Raw genomic sequence first — 22417 nt, 5'->3', positions numbered from 1 at the left:
AATGAGGAAAAAAAAAAGCTACTGAAGCATATTTGCTGACTGTTTCTTAACAGAAAAACTCTTAAGTGTCAACTCTCAAAGGACAAATGCAGAGAACAACTCTTTGTGAACATACCCTGAGAAAATTAAAGCTTCTGAACTCCCAACATCAATCAGAAATACTTCCATCACTGCCACATCACAAACTTTGTATCTTATTGGATCAGAAGGCTTCTCTTCTTTTTTACTTTTTACAGGGATTAGTTTGGTGATAGTTCCACGACACCACATTCCAGTTTCCTTGCTCTTTATGAAAATTTCAACACCTACATGGAAGGAAAAAAAGCCTAAATTAAGAATTAATATATATTTTACACTCTAAGTATTATTTCTGTTCTGCCTGACATTCCGTTGTTGTCCATCTTCCACACAGGTAGTAAGATCAGTGCTGCTAAACAAAGACACAAAAACATTAATAACCTTGTCTTAGTATCTGTGTCCCCTCATTCATTTACACAATGTCTGTGCAGCTAGGAGACAGTTGGCTTATATTAACAAATCATTTCTGGTAAGCCTTCTATACCTTTTACTGAAATGCCATTAAAGTCTAGTCGAGTCACAAATAGTTCTGTCAAAGTCAGATAAGAAAACTGTATGAAAAAAAGTCTACTCCACAAACATCAAAACATTCGAAAATATACATACTTTACAAGTTCCCTACGTCTGCATAACATACCCAATGTTCATCAATTTTCAATTGAAAATTTTCAATTTTCATCTCCAAAATTCAGAAAAAACACTGTAATAAAACCACCTATACTTTCCAATGTGATTTTTGATTCTGCTCTGTATTCAGGATTGTAACATACTTTTTATCACTTTTCTGAACACCTTCTAGCAATAAGTAACATTGTCAACATGTAAGACCGAGTATTTTTTTTTTTAATTACTTAGCCATACATTCTTATTTTGTCTTTCATTTTATTTGCAGAATGGTTTCTATCCAGTCAGTGAACTGTAAACATAAACCATCTACCTACCAGAAGTGGCACGTTGCTTGCATAAGAGAAAGCAAATTTACTGAGGTAATGAAAGAACAAGTCTGTTCATTACAATCAGTATTCTAAAAAAGACCTTAACAGCTAACAAGCATCACCTAACACTGGAAGACATCAACATTTACAGCCAGGCGTGTTCCTGCTGTTAGTTTATACACTGGATTTGGTAAGGCCAGTTAGTGAAGAAACTTTTTTGTGTTTCCGTAATTTCCATTTTTAAGATTTAATACAAGTCTACTTTACAAAACAGTTTTAATTGTAAATTCCAGAATACAATGAAATACTTTCCTTGGAAAAGGAATAGGAAAGGAAAAAAAAGAAATAGAGAAAGAAGACCTTACTGAAGAAGATATACTAAAGGATGGTAATTTAAGCTAGCTCACGCATTTAGAAATGATTCATTTACCTAGTTCCAGAACATCTGAAGGCAAGAAATAGGAACTTTTACAACAACAGAAGTTATTCAATTTCTCCTCCAAAAAAGCACCTTCTTTCTTCTGCGAGTACCGACGAATATAGAAGTGGCATGGATTTACAACATGGCTTACAAACACTAGCTCTGTTGAACCTGAGCAAGACAAAAAAACCACACTGATCAAATGCTGTCCAAGTGACTCCAGTGAGACACTATTAGACATGGGATTAGTTATGTTGCAATCGTGTAATATCTCATTACCTCAAACAGCTTTCAATGTGAAGTCTGCTTGCACTTGTTTCAAGCGAGTTACACATTTGCCTCCTGATTAAGTTTGTTCTTTTTAATGAGTAAGAACTACCTCCCCTGAGCCACCCTGCAAAACTGAAGGCTGTCTCAATACTTACAAAGTGGCCTCCTGAACTTACAGAGGTAATTCAGAGCTTTTATTCCCTCTACTTAACAGAGAAGTACAAAGCTCCTAGAAAGTAAGCTGGAAAGCTTAATACAGCTGCTTCTGAGAACAGAAATCCTAAGCGCTTTTGTACAGCAATTCAGTGTTACTGCATCAGTCTCTAGCTTGTCCCAAGTAGACTAGGAAAAGCATGCATTTTACTTTGCTAGACCACTGATAAGGCTTTGAACTGTCCTTTCCATAATCCATAAAGCTCTGGAACACTTATTTCAGCATATTACTAATAAAACTGATCATAGCAAACAATTCTATGATAATTTCAACTCTGGGATCTGATTTTCATAGTGTATTCATGACAGAAGCCCAAACTTAAGAGCCTGGGAAGGCTCAGATATAACTGATGTTTATCCACAAAAACTCTGCACTGTAACGAAGCGGCAGCGAACTCTACAGTCCAACTTCACTATGGGCATTAGAATTTCTCTATGATGTACTTCCACAGAAGTTACGAACTCAAACTGCTTACATTCCCTACTACTGTGCCACAACTCTGACAAAGCAGCTAGTGAATGTACAAGTTATTTGAAAGCTGATGCCACCACATCACGTATCTACCACGTGCTGAGACACTGCCAATATTGAGTTTCTGAGATTTGCTTGGGACTTAGCGTATTACATCTTCTAATCAAGTCATTCTAGAACAAATGTCAAAAGCGGGATAATTTTTACGTTGGTAAGGAGAGCTGATTAGGGAGCATTTCTGCTAAGTTACGCTGCTAGTGCTAATGACATGAGCAGTATAAGCACCTTCCAGACTAATTTGAACTCGAAGGAATTCAGGAGCCTGGTGACTGCTCTTACACACCAACAAGTATGTGTTAACTAGCCAGAATCTCTAGAATCAGAATCTCTTTCTAGACAGGAAAATCACTAACCAGCTTTGTGTTCAGAACGTGTTTCCTTCTTGGAAAGTTTCTTCCTCCATTTATTGTGGCGTTCTGGGGAAAGCTCTGTTTATTGTTTTAGGAGAGAAGTTTAGTCAATTAGATTAGGTGATTATTTACACATATGCAGTAAAGCAGCAAGCACAATACAGAGGTTACACGTATTGTATCAACACTGCAGACTGATAAAAACTTCCTAACACTTGTACCCATCATGCTACTGCACAGTATTGGTTTGTATCACATGCTACCACTCAAGTTCTGCTGAGGATTTTGGGGTTATACACATCTGGGTACGCGAGCTGAAGGACACCAGGTCATTGCAAGGAGAGCCCAGCTCTGCAGGTAAGGGCTTTACTATCAGGATGGCCAATAATTAGACTTGAGGGGAAAACAAGGCTAGTGCTCGCATCCCTGCCCCTCTAACTTATCCTCGAAAGCCTTCCCAAGGTCTGTTAGAGTAACTATTAGCTGACTCCAAGGATGCCTGGATTAAAAGGTAAGGAGCTCCTTTGACAAGTATTACTGTAATTCAATAGCATGGATTAATTAGTGATGGGTCAAGTTCATTGTACCCACACATCTGAAAAGTCTGGGGCATTTCATGGACACAAATATTTATGCTTTTAATTCCCCACTTTGCTTCCTAGGCCCTCTCTGGGGTTGGCACAGACCAGCTGGAAATTTGCTATCCTTTTTTTTGTGTGTAACCATTTTCATACCTGGTGTGACTAAAATAGATGTACTGAAATAGATATAGAGGCTATGTATAAACGGTCAGCCCACATACTAAATCCAGTGTTACAGTCCTATCATGAAGACAACTGAAGACAGGCCTAACTCATCTTACACTGCTTCTTGAAGGATTTTTCTGACCATTTCGTAAAGTCCACTGAGATTACTGAATATGCTCTTTTAGACAGCTGGATCAAGAAATTTACCCCACCCTCAACACAACATAGGCTTCCACAAATGCTCCTACATATCATCCCCACCTTCTCCAAGTGACCAACCACAGACTGTTAAACCCAGTATGTTTGTGGAGTAATGAGAAAAAGAACATGCTGAAGTTAAACAACTTCATTATGGAAGAATCCCACACTATCTGTTGACAAGAACACAGAGGAAACAAGAACTCAGGATGGACTGGCAATCTGCACTCTCCACTGTGAGAGTGCATCTGTCTCACATTAGGTAAGACATTAGGTAAGAGGTTTTCTGCCCTTGCAGCACTGACAACATCTGTATTTACTCTACAAAATTGAGATGAATGTGCATATGCCCTCCTGGAAGACTCCAACAGCATCTATTTCTCCAACAGCATCTATTTACACCAAAGCAGGCATCCTCTCAACTGCTTAAATGCTTTGGCAGTTCTCATGTTTGAGAATCAGCAATGGTGTATGGTGCTTCAACAGATGTGCAGAGCTCCAGGAATGATACTTCACCCAGGTACAAGCAGCTGGAAAGGCCACTAATGTCACCTGCCTCCTCTAAGTAGCCCCATGTCACTGCTGGTGGTAGTTTCTCCCACTTTAATATTACAACCTTCCAGTATTCACTTTGCCTTTAAATAAGCTTACCCTGTACCTAAGGCTTTTGAATATGTGCATAAATAGGTGAAAACTTCATTGCAAGCTGAAGGAATTTATTGTCTTACTGTCACATTTCAACTACTTGGGGAAAAAAAACTTAAAAGTAAGCTCAGGGAGAAGCCTGTCACTCCTACATGCAATGTGACAGAAGCACCCCAGGAATGAGTGCTTTTGGAAGGAACCCTCTGTAGCCTTCCATGCTTCAGTCCGAGTATGCCCACTGATCTACAGCCCCTCGTTTGGTGCCTGATCTAAAAGCTTTCCTCTACCACCTCATCTGCCCTTGCAATGACATCATTTGAGCAACAACAGGTAGATGGCACATGCTAAAATCCTTTGTGTTGAGTGACAGGAGCACCTAAATTTATCCTGAATTCAAGGCAGTGTGAATACAAGACAGCAAGCTTCATGATTTCTGTTGTTTCAGAGAGCACAGATTGTTAACACAGGCAGCAACTCCTTTATTGAGAAATAGATACTAGGATCTGAAGACACGAATATTCCTTGACAAACATGGGATGAATTAACAACACTGAACAAAAACATAAAGGAGATCACCATTATCCCAACTTTTCACATTTCCATCTTTGCAAACATTATTCCTATGGACAGAGAAGTTGCCATCAGCTCAGACCAGGTGATTATTTAAGTCCAGGTCCTGTAGAGAGGCCAGATCTTTCACTCATACAGCACATAAAAACTTTTGGAAAAAAACTATCAACACGTGTTGAACAAAGGCTCAAATTTACAATTAAGTGCTGAAGTGCACCAAAGAAACCACTATTATTCAATACTAAACAGTTCAGGACATCTTTGCTTTAGGAGAATCGCATCCAGCCCAGACACAGAACTTAACTGGCTTAGCTAGAATAGCCTCTAGGAACAAACCCTTCCCTGGCCTTAGACAAAGAACAAGGTTGTTTTGTCAGTGAGAATAACGCAACATCCTTATCATGAGGTGGAAAGCAATTGCATCTACCAGTGTTGCTCTTTTCCAGTCTATGAAAAGGCATTCAGCAGTCAGACTGATCACCACAAACACTGATCAATTTTCCTGAAGATCTGCCATCAGTATAGTTGTTTTCCACTCTGATGTTTTCTGCTTAACTGAAACATAACTCAATACATTATCAAACTACAGTCCATTTTTCCATAAGCACTTCTGAAGTGCATTTGGTATCCTAATCCTGACCCAATCTTAACAGACTGCAGACTCAATCCCTAATTAGTACTAACTTCTTTGCTACTAAATGCAACATAAATCTGTACTATCAAGTTGTTTTTTTAAAAAAATATTTTAGGACCCTCCCACTTAAACTGCAAACCATTTGAAATGCTCTCTTGGTACCCAACCAGATCTGAACCCACTTAGGTTTCATTTAGTACCACAACAGTAGGTGTGCGCCAAAGGAGTGAGATCCATCACCAGATAAGAATGAAGCCTTTCTATCTTTTTCCAGGCAGAAATGTTTGATGGGACTTTTTTCCCCTCACAGAAACAGCAGGGTGAACAACAGTCCTCACAAGATCAAGGAACAGTTCATTAGTTCTTCAGACTTCTGTGAGTGAGAAGTAAATTACCAGTTCCCTGAGTTGTTCCTTTATTTCAAAGCAGGTATGGCAGTAGCTGAAGTACCACAGTATTAGCTCTTCTCAAAGCCAGCTATTGTTGGTTCTGAAGTGGCTTCATCCACTTTAATAGAACTGGAGAATGTGAAAAATCCAACTTCCCTACAACTCTATTGAGCTTACTTTTGTACCCACTCCAAGCAGAGATGTTGCTCTTCTCATTACAGGTGCACTGGTCACTGACCACCCCCCATAGTCCTCTTTTTCCCCCCTTAAGTGCTATTTCCACGTTCCGAGTTATTCCTAATGCCTTCTGCCCTGCCACCTCCTGGACTCTACCTTGGAGGACTTTGGAGGACTCATTCCAGTGTGCTGCTGACTGCCAGGGTCCAAGACTGGGCACAGCGCTCTGGATCCAGTCTTGTCGAGCACCAACCAGAGGGGCAGTACCACTGGCTGGACCTGTGAGCTATACCAACACTGCCCTGGGAAAAGCTAACAAGCTGAAGAACTTAACTGCTGTTGCCAGGTAAGGTATGACAATGCCTTCAAAAGATGCAGAAGCCCAGCAAACTGCCAGAACAGAGCCAATGACACACTCTGAAGGGGACTAATGATTAAGAGATTTGAAGAACCATCCAGGCAGACATGAAAAAGCTTGTGAGAAACATCTTCCCTAAGGCAAGCTAAATGAAGTGAAAGATGTACTACAGGAGTTCAAAGGAAAATAAAGTACAATACAGTTATCACTGCACAGCTTGCACTAAGCTAACTACAAACGTAAGTAACATTGTGCTTGCCATCTGAACATTGTAAGCATCAGGTATTCAGGAACTTACTTTCCAGGTCATCTTCAATTATTTCTTCTATGATGACATCTGGGCTGGACGGGCTCTTGGGTGGAGCAGGAGTGTTCTGATGAGGTACCACAGCAAGTGATTCTTGTACTTGCACATTTTTCACTGCTTTGCGAACACCAGGTTTATTCACCCGAGCCTTTATTTTACTTTCTCTGCAAGGTGGTGGAATCGTATTGTCTACAGAGAGCTGAGTATCAGAGCTTGGCATTTCTTTTTTGTCACCAAGGCTAAGAGCATTCTGTCCATTATCTTCACTGTATTTGGGAAAAGGTTTATTTTTAGACACATTAATCCAATCTGTTTTCAGAGAAGCACACAAGTCAAACCAGAGGTTTTATTAAGAAAATATCACTGTTCTGAAAACACCTTGTGAAAGCTCATTGAAACAAAACTGTATTATGTAGTTTTTCCAATACCAAGACAGCAGCACAGGATTTCTGAAACCTAGAAAGAATTGGCACAGAACTGGTACACGTTCTTGGGCACAGCTGAGTACACAGAATTGTCCCTGCTTCAATAATCAGACAGCACAGGTATGAACACAAAGCACTTGAAAAACATCAGTAGTGTGAGATGTTCACGCAAAAAAAAAGACATGCTAGATGTCTTACTACTGACAGTTACAGTCAGTAAATCTTTTTAACATAACCAGTGCTGACCAGAAGAGCCTTCACAACAACTCCATTCCATTTTTCAAGTTTCTGTCTAAGAGCACAGGAAAAAAATGAAAAGGACAAATATGAAAGCAATTGTAACTTTTTGATGTCACCTGTTCTGGCATACATGCTCAGTATTTAGATCATGAAGCTGGAATACTACAAATTCCAGTATTCGTTGATCTGAGATTTACACTTTCATGAACCAATTTTCATATGCCAAAGTGATAAACACTTCTATTATCGATCAACGTTAAAGCTCATAAAACAGCATAAAAACTAGGGAATATAGTTAAGTGAAAAACAAGTAAAATTGAAATGAATCAACTGGAATGCTAACACAAGCATTTAACAAAAAAGTTTTGGTTCTTTACACAAAAAATAATAAGCATGGACTTTTAAAAATTTAGTCTCCAATAAGTATTTAACTATTAAGAAACACTGAATTACTGTACCTGTTCCTCTTCATTAAGAAATACTTACTATCCAGATGCTCCCCATTCTATCTTCCCCAGATTCTTTAAAAAAGATGTGATCTCATCAGTGTTCAGGAGAAATCTCGAGAGAAGAAACATTACAAATACCTGTATCACTGATGTATGACACCTATATATCAAACATGTCTTGTGTGATACATGTCTTTCAGCACAAAATTCAATCTTTTACTCCATGTCATATGTGATTAGCTACTCTAATTTCACTTCTCCACATCTATGAATCGATTTGGTTGCTCATTTGTTTTCACATTCACACTTAGAACTCTCCTGCCTCTTGCTCTACTTCTCATACAGAGTGGTTCTACATTACTTACTGAGTTTCTGCATCTTAACCTACCACCATGAGTTTCTTCTTACATACTGGTGTCTTTGTTGAAGTTAAAAAGTTTTATTTAAAAAGAATTAAACCAACGTTTTCCCTACTTTCTAGTTGGAAGAGTGTTTAGAAGTTGCACAGGTCTGTCAGAATATATTAATGCATGTATTTGCTTATATAGCATCAAATTTTGTGCTTTCTCCTGACACCTCAGATGAAGGCAATCATGCCTTTTCAGCAGTATGTTTGTACACACCTGAACTAGCAGTTTCAGAACTATTTAAGCCAGGCAGCTTAATTAATGCCACTTAACTGTTAACCAGACAGCTTTTGTAATTAAAATAACAAGCACACCTATTTATCTGCCAGTATACCTCCCACTCCAGTCATTTACCTTGGAGATGTTTTTTCCTTCAAACTATTCACTGCTGAGAGCTCAGCATCAACCGGCAACTTCAAATCATGAATAACCTGAAATTAAGGAGCGCAGTCTTAGTCTGCAATATACACAGAGAATTATGCAGGTGCCTATTAACTATGATATGACGGTCTGAGTATAACATATTTAATTCTACCAAAAAGTTTACTCATTAACAGCCAATAGCCAACTGTTAATCTTATATAGTCAGTTATGTCTTGCACTGACAAGGCTTTAACACTGTGGTATTTTGTAGCTGTAGCATGAGACTAGAAGCAGGAGTTGACATTTCCTTTTACATGAACAGCCACTGGGAAGGTAAATTCTAAACAAAAAGGTGGGCACCAGCCTCCAGAGTTCACACTGAGCAAACAAATGCATGAAGAAAGGAGGGATTGGAATTCCTTCCTGGGTCAGATGAGAGAGATCAAGTTTCTTCACATGGAAAGCAGTAAGTGACTGCAGGAAACATGAGTTTAAAAAAAATCAAGCTGCATGCAAGAATGGCTGGTGACCAATTGTTACTTTTTTTTCTTAACACAAGGACTACAAAGCCTCCAAATCAAAGAGCCAGGTGGCAGACTTAGAATGACAGAGGGAACAACTCTATACACACCTCATTACAAGTACCAGAACATGGAACAAGCTGTCACCACATATGGCAAAGTACAGATGTATACACATACACAATGAAAACCCTTAACCTCTACATGCCCAGGTTCTTAGATTTTCCTCCAAGCACCTTCTCTGTTGACACAGACAGGATATCTCAGTGCCAGGAGCTTTGCTCTGATACAGTACAGCAGGTATCATGTTCCTATAAGTAGAGGCTATGACAGGGAACAAACATAGAAGCAGAGGCCTGGACCAGGAGAACAGACTGAACTCTGGTGTCGTTCATTCAGTGTGAAGGCTGGAGAACTTTACAATGGGGAAGACTTGAGCCTAAGATCTTGAGAACACTGCCCTTTCACACATTACTGGCTCAGTTTCCTGTCACTCCCCTCCCTTTGCCATTGCCAATAGCAAGCTCTTTGAGACCAGGCCCACCTTTTTTGTTTAAATTGAGTCACAAGACTGATTTGTGACCAAGGCCAAATTTAGACTGGCAGTGCATGTGTAGAGATGGGTTGGCAGAGTACATGACTGTAGAAATTTCAATATTTAAATCAAACTAAAAAACCATCATGGAAGCTTTCAATACAAGTATGAGTTTGTTCTTCACAAAAATTTCACAGTAACTACCTGAGTCAGATCACAGTAGGTTATTACAGAAGGTGTAATTTTTAATTCCCTTGCTATCCTAACGGCACCATTCAAGCCTTTTTTCTTCTCTTCAATTAATTGCTTAGCTTTTGCAACATCAGCACTGTAGTTGTTGATGCTCTCCACCAATTCTGCACACAGTTCCTTTTTCCTGTATGAAAAAAACATTACTTTTCAGAATTCAGTAAGCACTCAGCAGTGCAAATTCCAACTTTGCCTACAAAGTACAATTGCCACTTATACCACAAAGTGGATGCATCTCACAGAAATACCATTATTCTTATAGTTAGGTGCAGACAGCACAGAAAGCTAAGATAAATCAGGGGAAGCAGAACAGTTCACAGCCGTGAACCTTTTTCTGTGAAGAAACTTTAAGAACACGTCCACTGAGGCCTACAGGTACCTCCATATGCATCCAGCTGATAATCACAGAAAGTCCTGAGTTGGAAGGGACCCACAAGGATCATCAAGTCCAACTCCTAAAAAAAATAAGCTTAATGGTTGGATTAAAGATTAGATGCCCCTTGCAGAGGCTCTTCTGTACTACTAAGCTTTGCAACAGACATGCACTGCTTAAAGTACTGCTTTAATGTATAAAAAGCTGAAGACAAATATTCTTTAAAAGAATGTTTTTTTTTTTTTTCAGTTTGAACACTTGCAGAAAGCCTTTATTCTTCAAGTTATTCTCCTTAAACTGATCATTCCCCTAGTGGCAGCATCACCCCCACCCCCCAAGCTATTTCAGGAAAAAAGTCATTAATGCTATTCTGAGATTTTCTTTGAAAGCAGAAGCTGAACATGCTACTGGTTTCCAACCACACAAGCTAGCTTCAAGAACTAGATACCACTATGAAAGAACAAATACTGTGTAAGAGTTAAATACAGGTATTATGAAGTACTGTAGTAAGAAATCCTGGACTGTTATTCTTTTTATCTGAGTAACTCACCCATTGCCCCTATCTCACAGATGAGAACATTACCTTGACAGGACAGAAGTTACAAGCTCATCAAATTTTCTATCTGCAGTTTCTGCAACTTTGTCTCCTTCCTGCTTCATTTTCAATTCGAAGCACTTCAGCATCTATTCCATTCAGTATAGAGTGAACATGTTTATTCATGATTTTTTAAACTCAAAAAATAGAATAGAACCAAAGAATAGCCAGGCAGCGATGAACACTCCAGCATGAGGAATTAACACTAAACTGTGCTGTGATTGGTACAAAGGAGAGCAAACCGATCAGAGGATCGTTACACAAATACAATGGAAGAATAGCTATAGATCATTAATCATTTTGTTTTCTTTAACTTCTAGTCAGCTTGCACTGTCTGGATTTTCATGGCCACTGAAGTGTCCAGATACAACAGGCAAAAAACAGGAACTGGAATACAAGTTCCGCCTGAGCACCAGGCAGCACTGCTGTGCTGTGTGAGTGAGGGAGCCCTGGCACAGGCTGCCCAGAGAGGCTGTGGGGTCTCCTCCTTGGGGATCCCCAAAAGCTGCCTGGAGATGGTCCTGGGCAGCCTGCTCTGGGTGTCCCTGCTTGGGAAGGGCTAGCACCAGGTGACCTCCAGAGGTCCCTGCCAACCCCAGCCATCCTGGGATCCTGTGACCTTGGGCCCACTGCCTCACTTTCTTCATGACATTCTAACACAGCACCACACACAGGTAGTTAGCAAGCTAAGGTTCCTACTGTTTAAACTCACTGTGAGCACCTAGAAAAAGAAGTAAGTTTATTCCTGCAGCTAAGCAGGTGGTTTCTGTTGGTATAGCTACATCTAATGAAGAGATTATTGGGGAAAAAAAATCTCAGAAATACAACTGCTTTGGCAATACTCAGCCTTTGCTGACAAGCTGTTAGAAGACCCCAGTTGTAAATGCATGAGTTGTTAGAGCTGTTGAAATGCAAGGATTTTACAAGACGCAGTTAGTATCTGAAGCAGGTACTTAACCTAACTTTGCTTAACTGGCAGATCAGCCACTGCAACAAAACAAGTTAGGGAGTAGAAAATGGGTTTTAGTGACTCTCCATGCCAAACAGAATGATCCAAAAGCTTAAAGTAAAATCATTAAACACCTCCATGCCTGTGTACCTTAGAATACAAATGGAATGTAAAATGGTAGACAAATGCAAGCCGTAACAGCTTTTCTTTTCTACCTTTAAATCCAAGAAGCAAGAGAAAACACAAATTAACTTAGCTGCCAAAGCAAAAGCAAGTGTGATTTCACCCTGATCTGAGGAAACAAGCTCAGTACTTTAAGTTTTGCTTATACATGGTTATGACTAATACACAGATATACCTAGGAACAGGTACTCCTCACAGTCCAGAGTTACATGCTGTGTATGCACAGAAACAGTCCAAACTGCTGAAGTAAATAAGTTTAAACATGCTCTTAGTGCCTTTAACAGTACATTTCCATGAGTACTCAAGACAAAAAGCTTTAATCAAGGCTAGCACATAACATTTCAGGATTTCAATATTTTCACCTACCTCATCTGCATCTTGCAAGCGGCTGAGATTACAAATACCAATCCACAAAGCTTCATCGATGCCTTCCAGAGTTTTGTTTTCCTGGGGAATGAAAGCAAGTTGATTGGAAAAATAGGCTATACACAGTTCCAATTTTGACAGACTTGAGGTAGGTGACCCTGGTGAACTTCAGATGTCTCTGACTAGCTCCACAGCTGCTAACAGGCATGGAATAGCTTGTAAACATAATTCAGGTGGGCTAAGAACATTACTTTGGAGTATCTGACTGACTCTGTATCAGATTTTGCTAAATACATAAATATTTGCATGCATACACAAAGAGTAACAGAATCAAAGGAAGCATACAGAAAAAACAGGACAAAGTTCCAAATAGAAAGCAAAGAAAGCATGCAGGAGAGAATAAAGGAAATTCTGTGGCTTAGATAGACATGCTGCACTTAGGAGTTTTACTTGGGGAAAAAAACTGCAAGGAACTGTTAAAACTCAGTGTAATGCTGATGCAAGAGAGTGAAATACTCCGGTGTGAACTGGAATAGAAGCAAATGTGTACACATAAGTGTGTTCTTCCACCACTATCATTACTAAAGTTAGTGTTAAGAGGGCTGGCATTTCGCTAACTGATCATCATCAGTTGAAGATGCCTCACAGAGTCAGGGCCGGTGCTAGTAAAGTCGGTCACTATTGGGAAATCCATTTCCATTAGATGTCTGTTAAGTTGCCTTTGGCAAATATCTTCATTTCTAAAGGGTTACTTATCAGTTAAGAAATACAAGCTAAAGAAAAGTTAAAGCTCAAGTTTGAAAACCTGGAACAGTTCTGCCTCTGATCAAACAATCAGATAGGTGGATGAAAGTGCTGCCACAGCATGATCTGGAGTTGTTTTTTTTTTTTTTAAGATGCTTGTTAATACGTTCATCTCTAGAACAGATACACAACTAATGGAGCTGATCAGCTCAGATCAACTGTCTCCTCTTCAAGAGAAAATTAAGAGCAGAAAACCCTCTAAGTGTTTTGCCCAGCACAGTTAACCTCCAAGTTACAAATTCTGATGCCACCCAACCTGAAGATACAAAATATAAGGAGACATAAGGTTAAAGCACATGAAGTAACATAACCCATCTACTTCATGGTTATCATTATGGTCAGTGACAAATATCCTTTCAAAACATGGATATTCTCATCCAGTGATCTAAGAAGTGATCCTGCCAGACTTTGAAGTCACCAGCCACAAATAAAGTACTCTGGAGAAAAAATTGAAAAACACAAAAAGGAAGCAGAAGCTCATCAAGATTAGACTATGATCTCAGTGGAAGTTACTTTTCCATCCTTTGAACTCATGATGCCGACACCATTCATTCTCAACTTTTTCAAACAGACAACTTCTGTTCACAGAAGTTCAACTACCATCAAAAGACTGCTTATGACCTCAAACATGATATACTCTAAAGATGACTTCAGATGATTTGGTTTAGTATTTTATTAACATAATATATTGAAGTTTAAGGTAACATGATGCAGATTTCTGATAAATCTCCCAAAGATGTTCAGAAAATAACCATTTTCAAACTTTAACAGGCACTAACAAAAACTGTATTAGGAAACAAGCATATGCAATTAAGATACTTTCAAGGTAACCATACAGGATAGTCTCCATCCAAGAACATGGGACTGGCAGAGGATGTTCCATTAATTTCCATTTTATTGGAACTTTAAAACATGCAACAAGTCAGCTTATTTTTTTGCCTTGAACTTCACAAACCTCTTTCAGGAAGATCATGTTAGAAAACCTAACAATGTTTTCAGAGATCCATTTGTCCCATCATGTTGCCTTGACAAACCACTAGACTGCTTTAAGGATGCCCTGCAGTTGTTTTCTATTTGAAAAGAAAACCCCAAAATCAAATACTGTGAAACCTTTTTATTTTTATGTTCAAAACACCTGATAGCACAGCCAGCTGAACAGTCTTCCTCAGCTACAGCCTGGTTGGGTGTGAACAGCATTTTAAATAAAATGAACAAACTTTAGTCAAATTATTTTGTTAACACCATAGTTGTACATCAAATCCATAACAGGATGGAAAAATAGCACTTAATAGTTAAGATTGCAGGTTTGTTTTAAGAAGTGCAGTATTATGCTTACTAAAAAAGTGACAACATAAAGAAATTCAATATTAACACACCGTGTCTGCTGATGGAGCTACACCTGGTTTACAGCTATTTGAGGAAATCAGGCACTGAACATTTTTCTCTTCAGTGTTGGAACTGGAGGGCCTGCAAAACAGAACTTTAAGGAAAAACCCACTCACATTAAATAAAAACATACTTCCCTGAAAGATGTAAATACACTATTTGAGCATTTCAGAATTTGTCATTAAACACATGTGCACAACTGTTCTTAAAACAGTTCAGTTTACATGGTCATGTTCTAGACATACCTCATTCTTTTGTCAAGGTCCCTTCCTAGCAGCATCACCTTAAAATTCAACTGTATTATCTACTATTTTAGCTTACAATTCATCTTAAAAAAAAGACAGGAACAAAAGCTTACAACGCAGTAGTGATTTTTCACTCCAATGAAACTAAAATGCATGCCCATTCATATTCCAAGATTCACTTTTGTTGCCCATGTATTTTCTTTTAGCTATCCCATCAGGTACTAGGCTGTTTAAGTTCTTCTAATAGAAGGCAGATTATACCAAAACAATACGGGAAGCCCCTTCAGTTCTGTTGTCTGGTCACACAGCTCTGTTATGAAGTATATGGTAATAGTAAACAGCTGTCAAGACCCTCACAAAAACAGCCTGCAAAGAACAACTAAACTGCAGTAAGAAAGCAGCGTTGTTTCTTCTACATTCCATTTCCTGTGTGATGGACTGTGAGAGGACTTGGCAAACACTGCTGCACAAGCTGACACCCATACACAAAATCTTAAGATTTACCTTATTTTGGTCAAGTTTTGACACGTCTTACCATCTTATCTACACCTATCACAAAAGATTAATTCCCATGCATCCCTTACACTCATGTAACAAAACCCTAAGAATTACCTGGAACTATTCTTATTTATATGAAGATGACTCTCCATGGCAACAACAGTAAGGGAAACACACCCTCTTTAAGACTTCAAGTTCACATAGCCTAGATAGCTAAGTAAATGTAATATGACAATACCAAAGAACTTTGCCAGCATCTAATTTTGATATTTCTAGTAATTGGTTACCTAAGCAGTAGGTGCAATGGTGCCAGGAGCAGCTGGAGATGCACTTTATGTAGGAAGGACTGCCTCCAACAGGGTGTTTCAGTGGTTCTGTCTCCCTGACCCCTTATCACAGAGTTACCGTGAACAGCATTTAAAACCTTCAGTCCCAAGTATTTCAAGTTAAACCAAATCTGTTTTTCCCCCCCCTTTCAATGAAATACTACTCATATTTAGATGTTAGAAACACAGGAGGCCCTCAGTGCTTGTCTGATGCCCTCAATTAAGTTGTGTTTTGGTTGCACCAGGCAGCCATCCTGAGAACACATTGGTAAAGTTTAAGTCACATTAAAAAATAGAAGCAAAAAAATCAGCTGGAGAAATTTCTGGAATTTCTTACTCAGTCAATTCCCACCCCAGTGTGGCATCTAACCACATAAAAAAGTTGAGTTATGAAGGTTTACCTTCCTAGATCTTCTGAGCTGCTACCACTCAATCCAAGTTTAACATCCAAATTGGGCTAAATTCAGAGGGAAAAGTAAAACAAATTCAAATACAGGGTAAAATCGAACTCCCACTGTAAACAGCCTACAAATCCCTTCTCACCTTCAGCAAACCACCCCCCACCCCACATATTCCAATGAGGCCAAGCTTCAAAACGAGCACTGTTGATTGAGCAACCAGTTGTGCAACAAAACAGATTCCAAGCTGAAGTTCGTAGTCAACATATCCTTGCAATAGTGTTTCTAGTAAATGGAATGGCAATTTCCTGTTTGCTCTTAGTACTTTTCCCCACTGTTACGCAAAACTAGTAAGTGCTTCCAGTATACTGCAACAGTGAACTCGATTTTTCAGTAATTTTACTGAAATAACTTCAGTAGAGTTTAATGAATTGGTTTAGTTACCTTGAATATTTGTGTTTTGCAAGAGCAGCTGAATTTGAGTTTCACAATGGAAGTACCAGAATGGCCACACCCCACCTTTCAGATTACATTAAAAATACCTTGAAAAAAATGCAGTTTGTCCAAAATGGCATTAGGATGCTGTAACACGAAGTATTCACAAGCAGAGCAGTTTTCTTATGTTGAAAGAGAGAAACATTCGTAAGGCACACGGTACTGTTCAAACAGAAATTGTCTTTTAGAGAAATCTTCTCTTTACTTGGGAACTGACAGGGAGACTTTTTTAAATACACATTTATACCAGTTCTTTTTTGCACATTTATGTGCAGATGAGAAGCTAGAATGGAGTCAGCAACAAAAGACAATAATTGTAAAACAAATTTTTCTAAAACCAGACTTTGGACAACAGGTGAGCACTTCACAGGGATACTGCACTGCTGGAAATGCTAGCAAAGACTTGCTGGCAGAGCACAAGTCTACAAAGGGCACACACTTGTCTGACTAGAGCCAGGCTTTAGCCACTTTCAATAGAAGCCTAGAGAATTCTGTAATACCATTTTGGAGCACTGCAGTGATTTCAGAACAGAAAGATTTACATCAACCTACCTCTGTAGAAGAGGAACCAGAAAAATCAGTCTCTTCATCCCCATCACTGATCTCTACAGAAGCAAGCACAGGTAACACTCGACTGTGAGTGTTTAAGCTGAAAGGCACCTTAACTAGTGACACAAAAAGGAATACATGATCACTACAACAGTCTTCTACAAATACATTACACCAACAGTAAGCCCAGATATATAGATATGAAAGTTTACACAGAATTACAAAAATTTACCTACCTTTAATGATTTAGGGCATTATTTGCATGATATGTATGTTATACTGCTGCTACATGAGGGACAAGAAAACCACATGGAAGGGAAGGCAAAAAGGCAAAGAAAACACATTGAAAATGTGTAGCTATATTGCAGGAAAAAACAGTTTTCATAAAGCCTCCATAGATACTAGATACTCAAAATTTTACAAACCACCAAGCAAAAAAAATCTAGTTTGGCAGCTTGTTTATTATCTTTGGGAGACCACCTGAAACTTAAGTGAGAAACCTGGAACAGTGAATATTGCACAAAACAGAATTGCTGGCAATAGAAGTCAAGAACCAAAAATCTCACCTTTCACACTCGTATCATTTAATATACGACACAGATCACTTCTGTGACTTTCTTCTGTTAAGTCCTCTTCCAGTATCTTAAGGCACTGCCTTCAGAAATAGAAGTAGAGGTTTAAAATCTTTAGGGACATAAACCAAACATGAATTCTAACTCCCAGCTCTTAGAACTAAGCTCACCCGCTTTTTACCAAATGACATTATGCAGAAAAAAGGTTCAGTTAGTGAGACATAGAGCACTTGCACAGAATAATTATCCTCTTCTAACTCAAGGCAGATCATTACCTCCATGATACTGAGTTTACTGCCCATGAAGGTGATACTGAAATTTTTAAGCAACCAGAACCAGTTTTCAGAGTCACTAGAACCACCACTAACTGGCTATATAACAATTTAAATCACATTTGTTTTATGTAGTTATTTAACCAAAAGTATGTGGAATGTATCAATGCCTTATTTACTTGTGAAATACCTAGATCAATAGAAGATACTGGTAACCTAATAAGCCAGTATTTGAAAACATCCCAAGAATCATTTAAAATATCTTTCTTTAAACCTTTACCAAATTCTAAAATACCAAGAACTCTGAAACTCTAAGTTCAACCTTTCCTTTCCCAAATTTTAGAACTTTATGCATGCCATTACTGTACATCTTCATACATAGTACATAAAAACTCATCTGCAACACACGATTCAAACATTACTTCTATGCTTCTTCAGTGCTACTTCCTAAAAATTACAGAGGCAGAACAGAAAGAACATGAAATCACTAAAGTAGTCTTAATATTTACATGCCTTATAGCTTTCAATTTTCTTCTTGTAAGCTCTTCACTGCTGCCATCCATCAAGTCCTTTCTACTCATCGTGTGCCTGACTTTAGAAGGAAAAAAAGAAGAGACAGACCTACTTCAATGTGCACATTTCCTCACTTAAGCAAATACAGATTACTTCCCTTTGTAAGGATTGAAAGGAAAATAAAGAGACGCGGAATTCTCGTGAGGTGTGTTTTCCTCAGAAATCTTTTGAGATTAACAGAAGGCTGGTCCACCTGCCTCGTGCTGCCCAGATACCCCACTACACATCCCAACCCTTACCAGTACGGGCTTCACGACCCTTTCCTGATGGTTTCCTGCTGGCACAGCCCCAGCACGGCCGCCTTCCCTGCGGGCCCCACCGCTTTATAACGGGACCGCACCGAGGCCGCCGGGCACTGACCGCCACCTCCTCACAGCGCCGAGGCAACACCGCCACACGCCGCCCTTCGCGCGCCAAGATAGCTCCCCTCGCCGCCAATCAGCGAGCGTCTCGTCAGCCCTCCTGCCCCTTTCATCCAATCACAGAGAGGCGGGAGGGGGAGGGCGGTGCTCGCTGCGGCCCGGGCGGGCGGGCTCTGCCGCCATGTTCTTGCTTTGAGGCGAGGCGAGGTGGGGCTGGGGCGAAATGGCGTCCCAAGGGCTGGGCTGGAGACCGATTTTGAAAATGGCTTCTTCTTTTCTAGAAGCTTTGGGGTTACTTTATTCCAGATTTCTGTTTAATTCACCTATAGTAAAGTATAGTTAAATACACTGATATTCTCTCACAACTTTTAGATGCTTTAATTGCCAAATCATGAACCAAGCCAGCTGTCAAAGAAGCAGGTGTCCTAACAAGCCTTAGGTTATTTGAATCTTCGCACTATTCGCACAGTAAATTTAGGTTCTACCCCAAGACCTTAACAGTGCTAAAAAAGTGTTTGTTAGGTTGGGGTTTTGACTCAAAAAGGCAGAATTCAAAAGGTCATGTGAAATTTGCTTAGGCTTTATTCACAATAGAGACTAGTTCAATGGAAAAAGCAAACAAACATGAAGAAAGGATCAGTAGAGTTCAAAATTACCCAATTCTATGGTGCTAGCTCCTCAACTACTTTTAGTAAATTAATTAATTGAATATTCATACTTGAGTATGCTTTGCAGCATGACTTGGTTGAGAAGAACAGAAATTTCTACAAGTTATCCTTAAGTTGATTCAGTGCTTTCCCTCAGAAGCCCTCTTTGTTAACCAGGACCTGATTAAACTCAACTTTGTATGAAATTCTCATAGAGACTTGTAAAATTTTATAGCAGTGCCTCGTGTCCAGTCTGCATATCTTTGCTGTGGTTTGGCCTACAGAAAATTTGATCCTTGTAGATTTAGTAAGGCTGAAGGCTTCTAGGAGGTTGGGAGGGATATTTGTGAAAAGATCTTCAAGTCTAGGTCCTCCAAGTAGTGACTGATCCAGCAGTCTATAGTAAATTTGAACTGCAGACAGTGCATCAGCGAGGCTAACATGTATCACCTGCTACAAAGACACCAAAACCAGTTTATATTTCAATTTTGAATAAAGATTCCCAAATACATTCCCTTTCCAGACAGCTCCAGCAACATCAAACTGCTGCCTTGACCCTGGGGTTTTCCGTGTGCTCCACCAGATCTGCTGGCCATGGAACCTTGCATTAACCAGTCCCACATCTCTAACTCGCAGATGGTATCTTCTATACTTAGACTCAAAAAGTGGACTCTTAATAATTTCAACCCTGATTAGGTAGCCACCACCTATTCATCAAGATTTTTTCTACACTTGGTAAATAGCAAAGTGCATAAAAAATAAAGATGCATCACTGCAAGAACAAACTCACACGTATTACATCAAAAAGGCTGTGAGGCAGAAATGGGCCCTTAGATATTGTCAGATTTGTCAAGAAAAATACGGTGCTGCTCCCTGAAGAGGGCATTTGCCCAGTGAGGATACTCCCCAGGGAGGTAGATGACACCATTGAACAAATTAGGTTCAAACTTTCTTTAATACAAAAAGACCCACCCCTGCTGATTGTGCAGTCCCGGTTGCCATTTACCATCCTTATTGGGATGGTATTTTGAAACTTGATTACAACCAGCACTGAGAGGAGTCCATTGCAAAATTGCCCCACAACCTACATGACAGACTTTGACGAGGCATCCAGTCTCTTATTAGGTGAACTCTAGTGGGTTGACATGTTTAATGGAAGTAACCAGGACTGAACAACAAATGTGACAGCTACCGATGGATTTCCACAGCTACTACAGTGACTGTCATACCACAGCTGAATCAGTGGCAATGCTACAGACCTTGCAGATGTACCTCACCTAAAATACTCATCCCCAGCTTGTTCTCTGTGAGACTGCAAATCAGTATGTACGAGGCTGAAGTTGCACGTGTAATACAAATTCCTGTTACCAGTGTTTTTCAGAGTCAATCTCCAAAGTAGTTCTACAAAATATCAAAAGACAGGGATGAGAACTGAAATTCATATTTCTCCTTGACATCAAAATTCATAGACTCAATTTAGATACTGGTTCCATGGCACTTCATCATTTTTGCATCTTCAGTTAATTCATGTTTGACAGATGACAATTAACCCTCTCGTTTTCCGACCCACAGGAGCTAATCCCCCTCCTCCTGCACGGTAAATACCAGTTGCCTTTTCCCTTTGATTGTCCAACCAATTATCTCAATGAAATAATAATCTTAGGAATTTTCTCAGCTTCAGTTTAGCTTTGAAAATTGCTTCCTTTGTTTCAAAGGTGACAAAAGGCTTGTGCACACAAGATTTTGTTTTTATGTTCCACACTCTAAGCTAATTCCTGCTTAAAAAAATACCTGTATTAATGTTACCTAAGAACATTGTGAATAATGACTGAACTGTAAAATGTAGGGTAGGTGATGATGGACTTGTTTTAAATGTAGCCGAGAAAAGGAAACTATAGGAAAGATTATCTGAATTAAAGGTCTAAATGAAATTTTAAACCAGCAGTGTCTAAGATTGTCTAGAAAGTAGCCTAACTGTCTCTTTGATGAGAAGCCTCATTAGTCCTAATTAGCTCTTTGGCGAGATGATAGCGCATCCTTGCTTTTATTTTTAGTTGCATTTAACAAGTGAATGAACAATAACAACAAATGCTCATGATAGTTAAGATTTTTCTGCTAATTAGTTTTAGTATATTTTTACTATTTTCTGCTGCTAGCTAAAATTCATAAAATATAGCCATGCATACTATCCTCTACACCTCTCCCACAAATTACAAGGAATTATAAAATATATACATACATGTTATTTTATCTATCATGCGTGTATTGTTTGTATCTTTGTCAAAATATACATACAATGACCATAAGCTGCACCCCTTCAGTTTTAGGTTCATACCACTCTGAGAATCTGATCACAAAAATGGCGATTTGGTTTAATATTTCAGAAAAGACCACAGTAAATCTACAGAAAAGAATGGAGATTTTCTGTCTGTGCCACCAGCTATTGAGAGAACATTACCATGGTTTCTGGATTTTACAAGATAATATTTAAAATTCATTGCAAAACGTCAGTGCTTCTATTTGGGAGCCACGAGATGGCAGCATGGATCAACCATGGGTGGGCTCACCGGTACTGATGCCTTTCACTTGTGTGATCTCAGCCGCTTCTGTAGCTTTGTCTATAGCAGAAAGGACACTACGGCAAAGACAACACTGAATAGACTGTCTTCGGTGTGAACAGCATAGTTATATTTAAAAATCATCGTCAAATATAGGTTGAAAATGCATATATATTCTGTAGATCAGCTTCCAGCCAGGAACATGTAGCAGTTTTTATTTCTTCAAACGCATCCTTTTTTTTTTCTCTTCCTCT

General features: G+C 39.2%; 1 protein-coding gene across 1 annotated transcript in view; it reads right to left on the bottom strand.

Moving 5' to 3' along the window:
• RNF17 (ring finger protein 17) overlaps positions 1 to 22417 on the bottom strand; it is a gene marked incomplete at its 5' end in the record, with an annotated part of 194710 nt that overhangs the window by 24690 nt on the left and 147603 nt on the right. Inside the window, 12 exons of the mRNA XM_082751634.1 lie at positions 116 to 305; positions 1444 to 1605; positions 6815 to 7089; positions 8699 to 8775; positions 9968 to 10139; positions 10969 to 11069; positions 12479 to 12559; positions 14659 to 14749; positions 16139 to 16194; positions 17183 to 17295; positions 17746 to 17834; positions 20883 to 21006. Coding sequence (XP_082607760.1) covers positions 116 to 305; positions 1444 to 1605; positions 6815 to 7089; positions 8699 to 8775; positions 9968 to 10139; positions 10969 to 11069; positions 12479 to 12559; positions 14659 to 14749; positions 16139 to 16194; positions 17183 to 17295; positions 17746 to 17834; positions 20883 to 21006 — 1531 coding nt within the window. The remainder of the gene's footprint in view (positions 1 to 115; positions 306 to 1443; positions 1606 to 6814; positions 7090 to 8698; positions 8776 to 9967; positions 10140 to 10968; positions 11070 to 12478; positions 12560 to 14658; positions 14750 to 16138; positions 16195 to 17182; positions 17296 to 17745; positions 17835 to 20882; positions 21007 to 22417) is intronic.

This window comes from Aythya marila (assembly GCF_965140915.1).
Source record: "Aythya marila genome assembly, chromosome: 1".
NCBI classification, from domain to species: Eukaryota; Metazoa; Chordata; class Aves; order Anseriformes; family Anatidae; genus Aythya; species Aythya marila.
The sequence above is the reverse complement of the archived record's forward strand: the minus strand, read 5'-3'. Positions and strand labels throughout refer to the sequence as shown.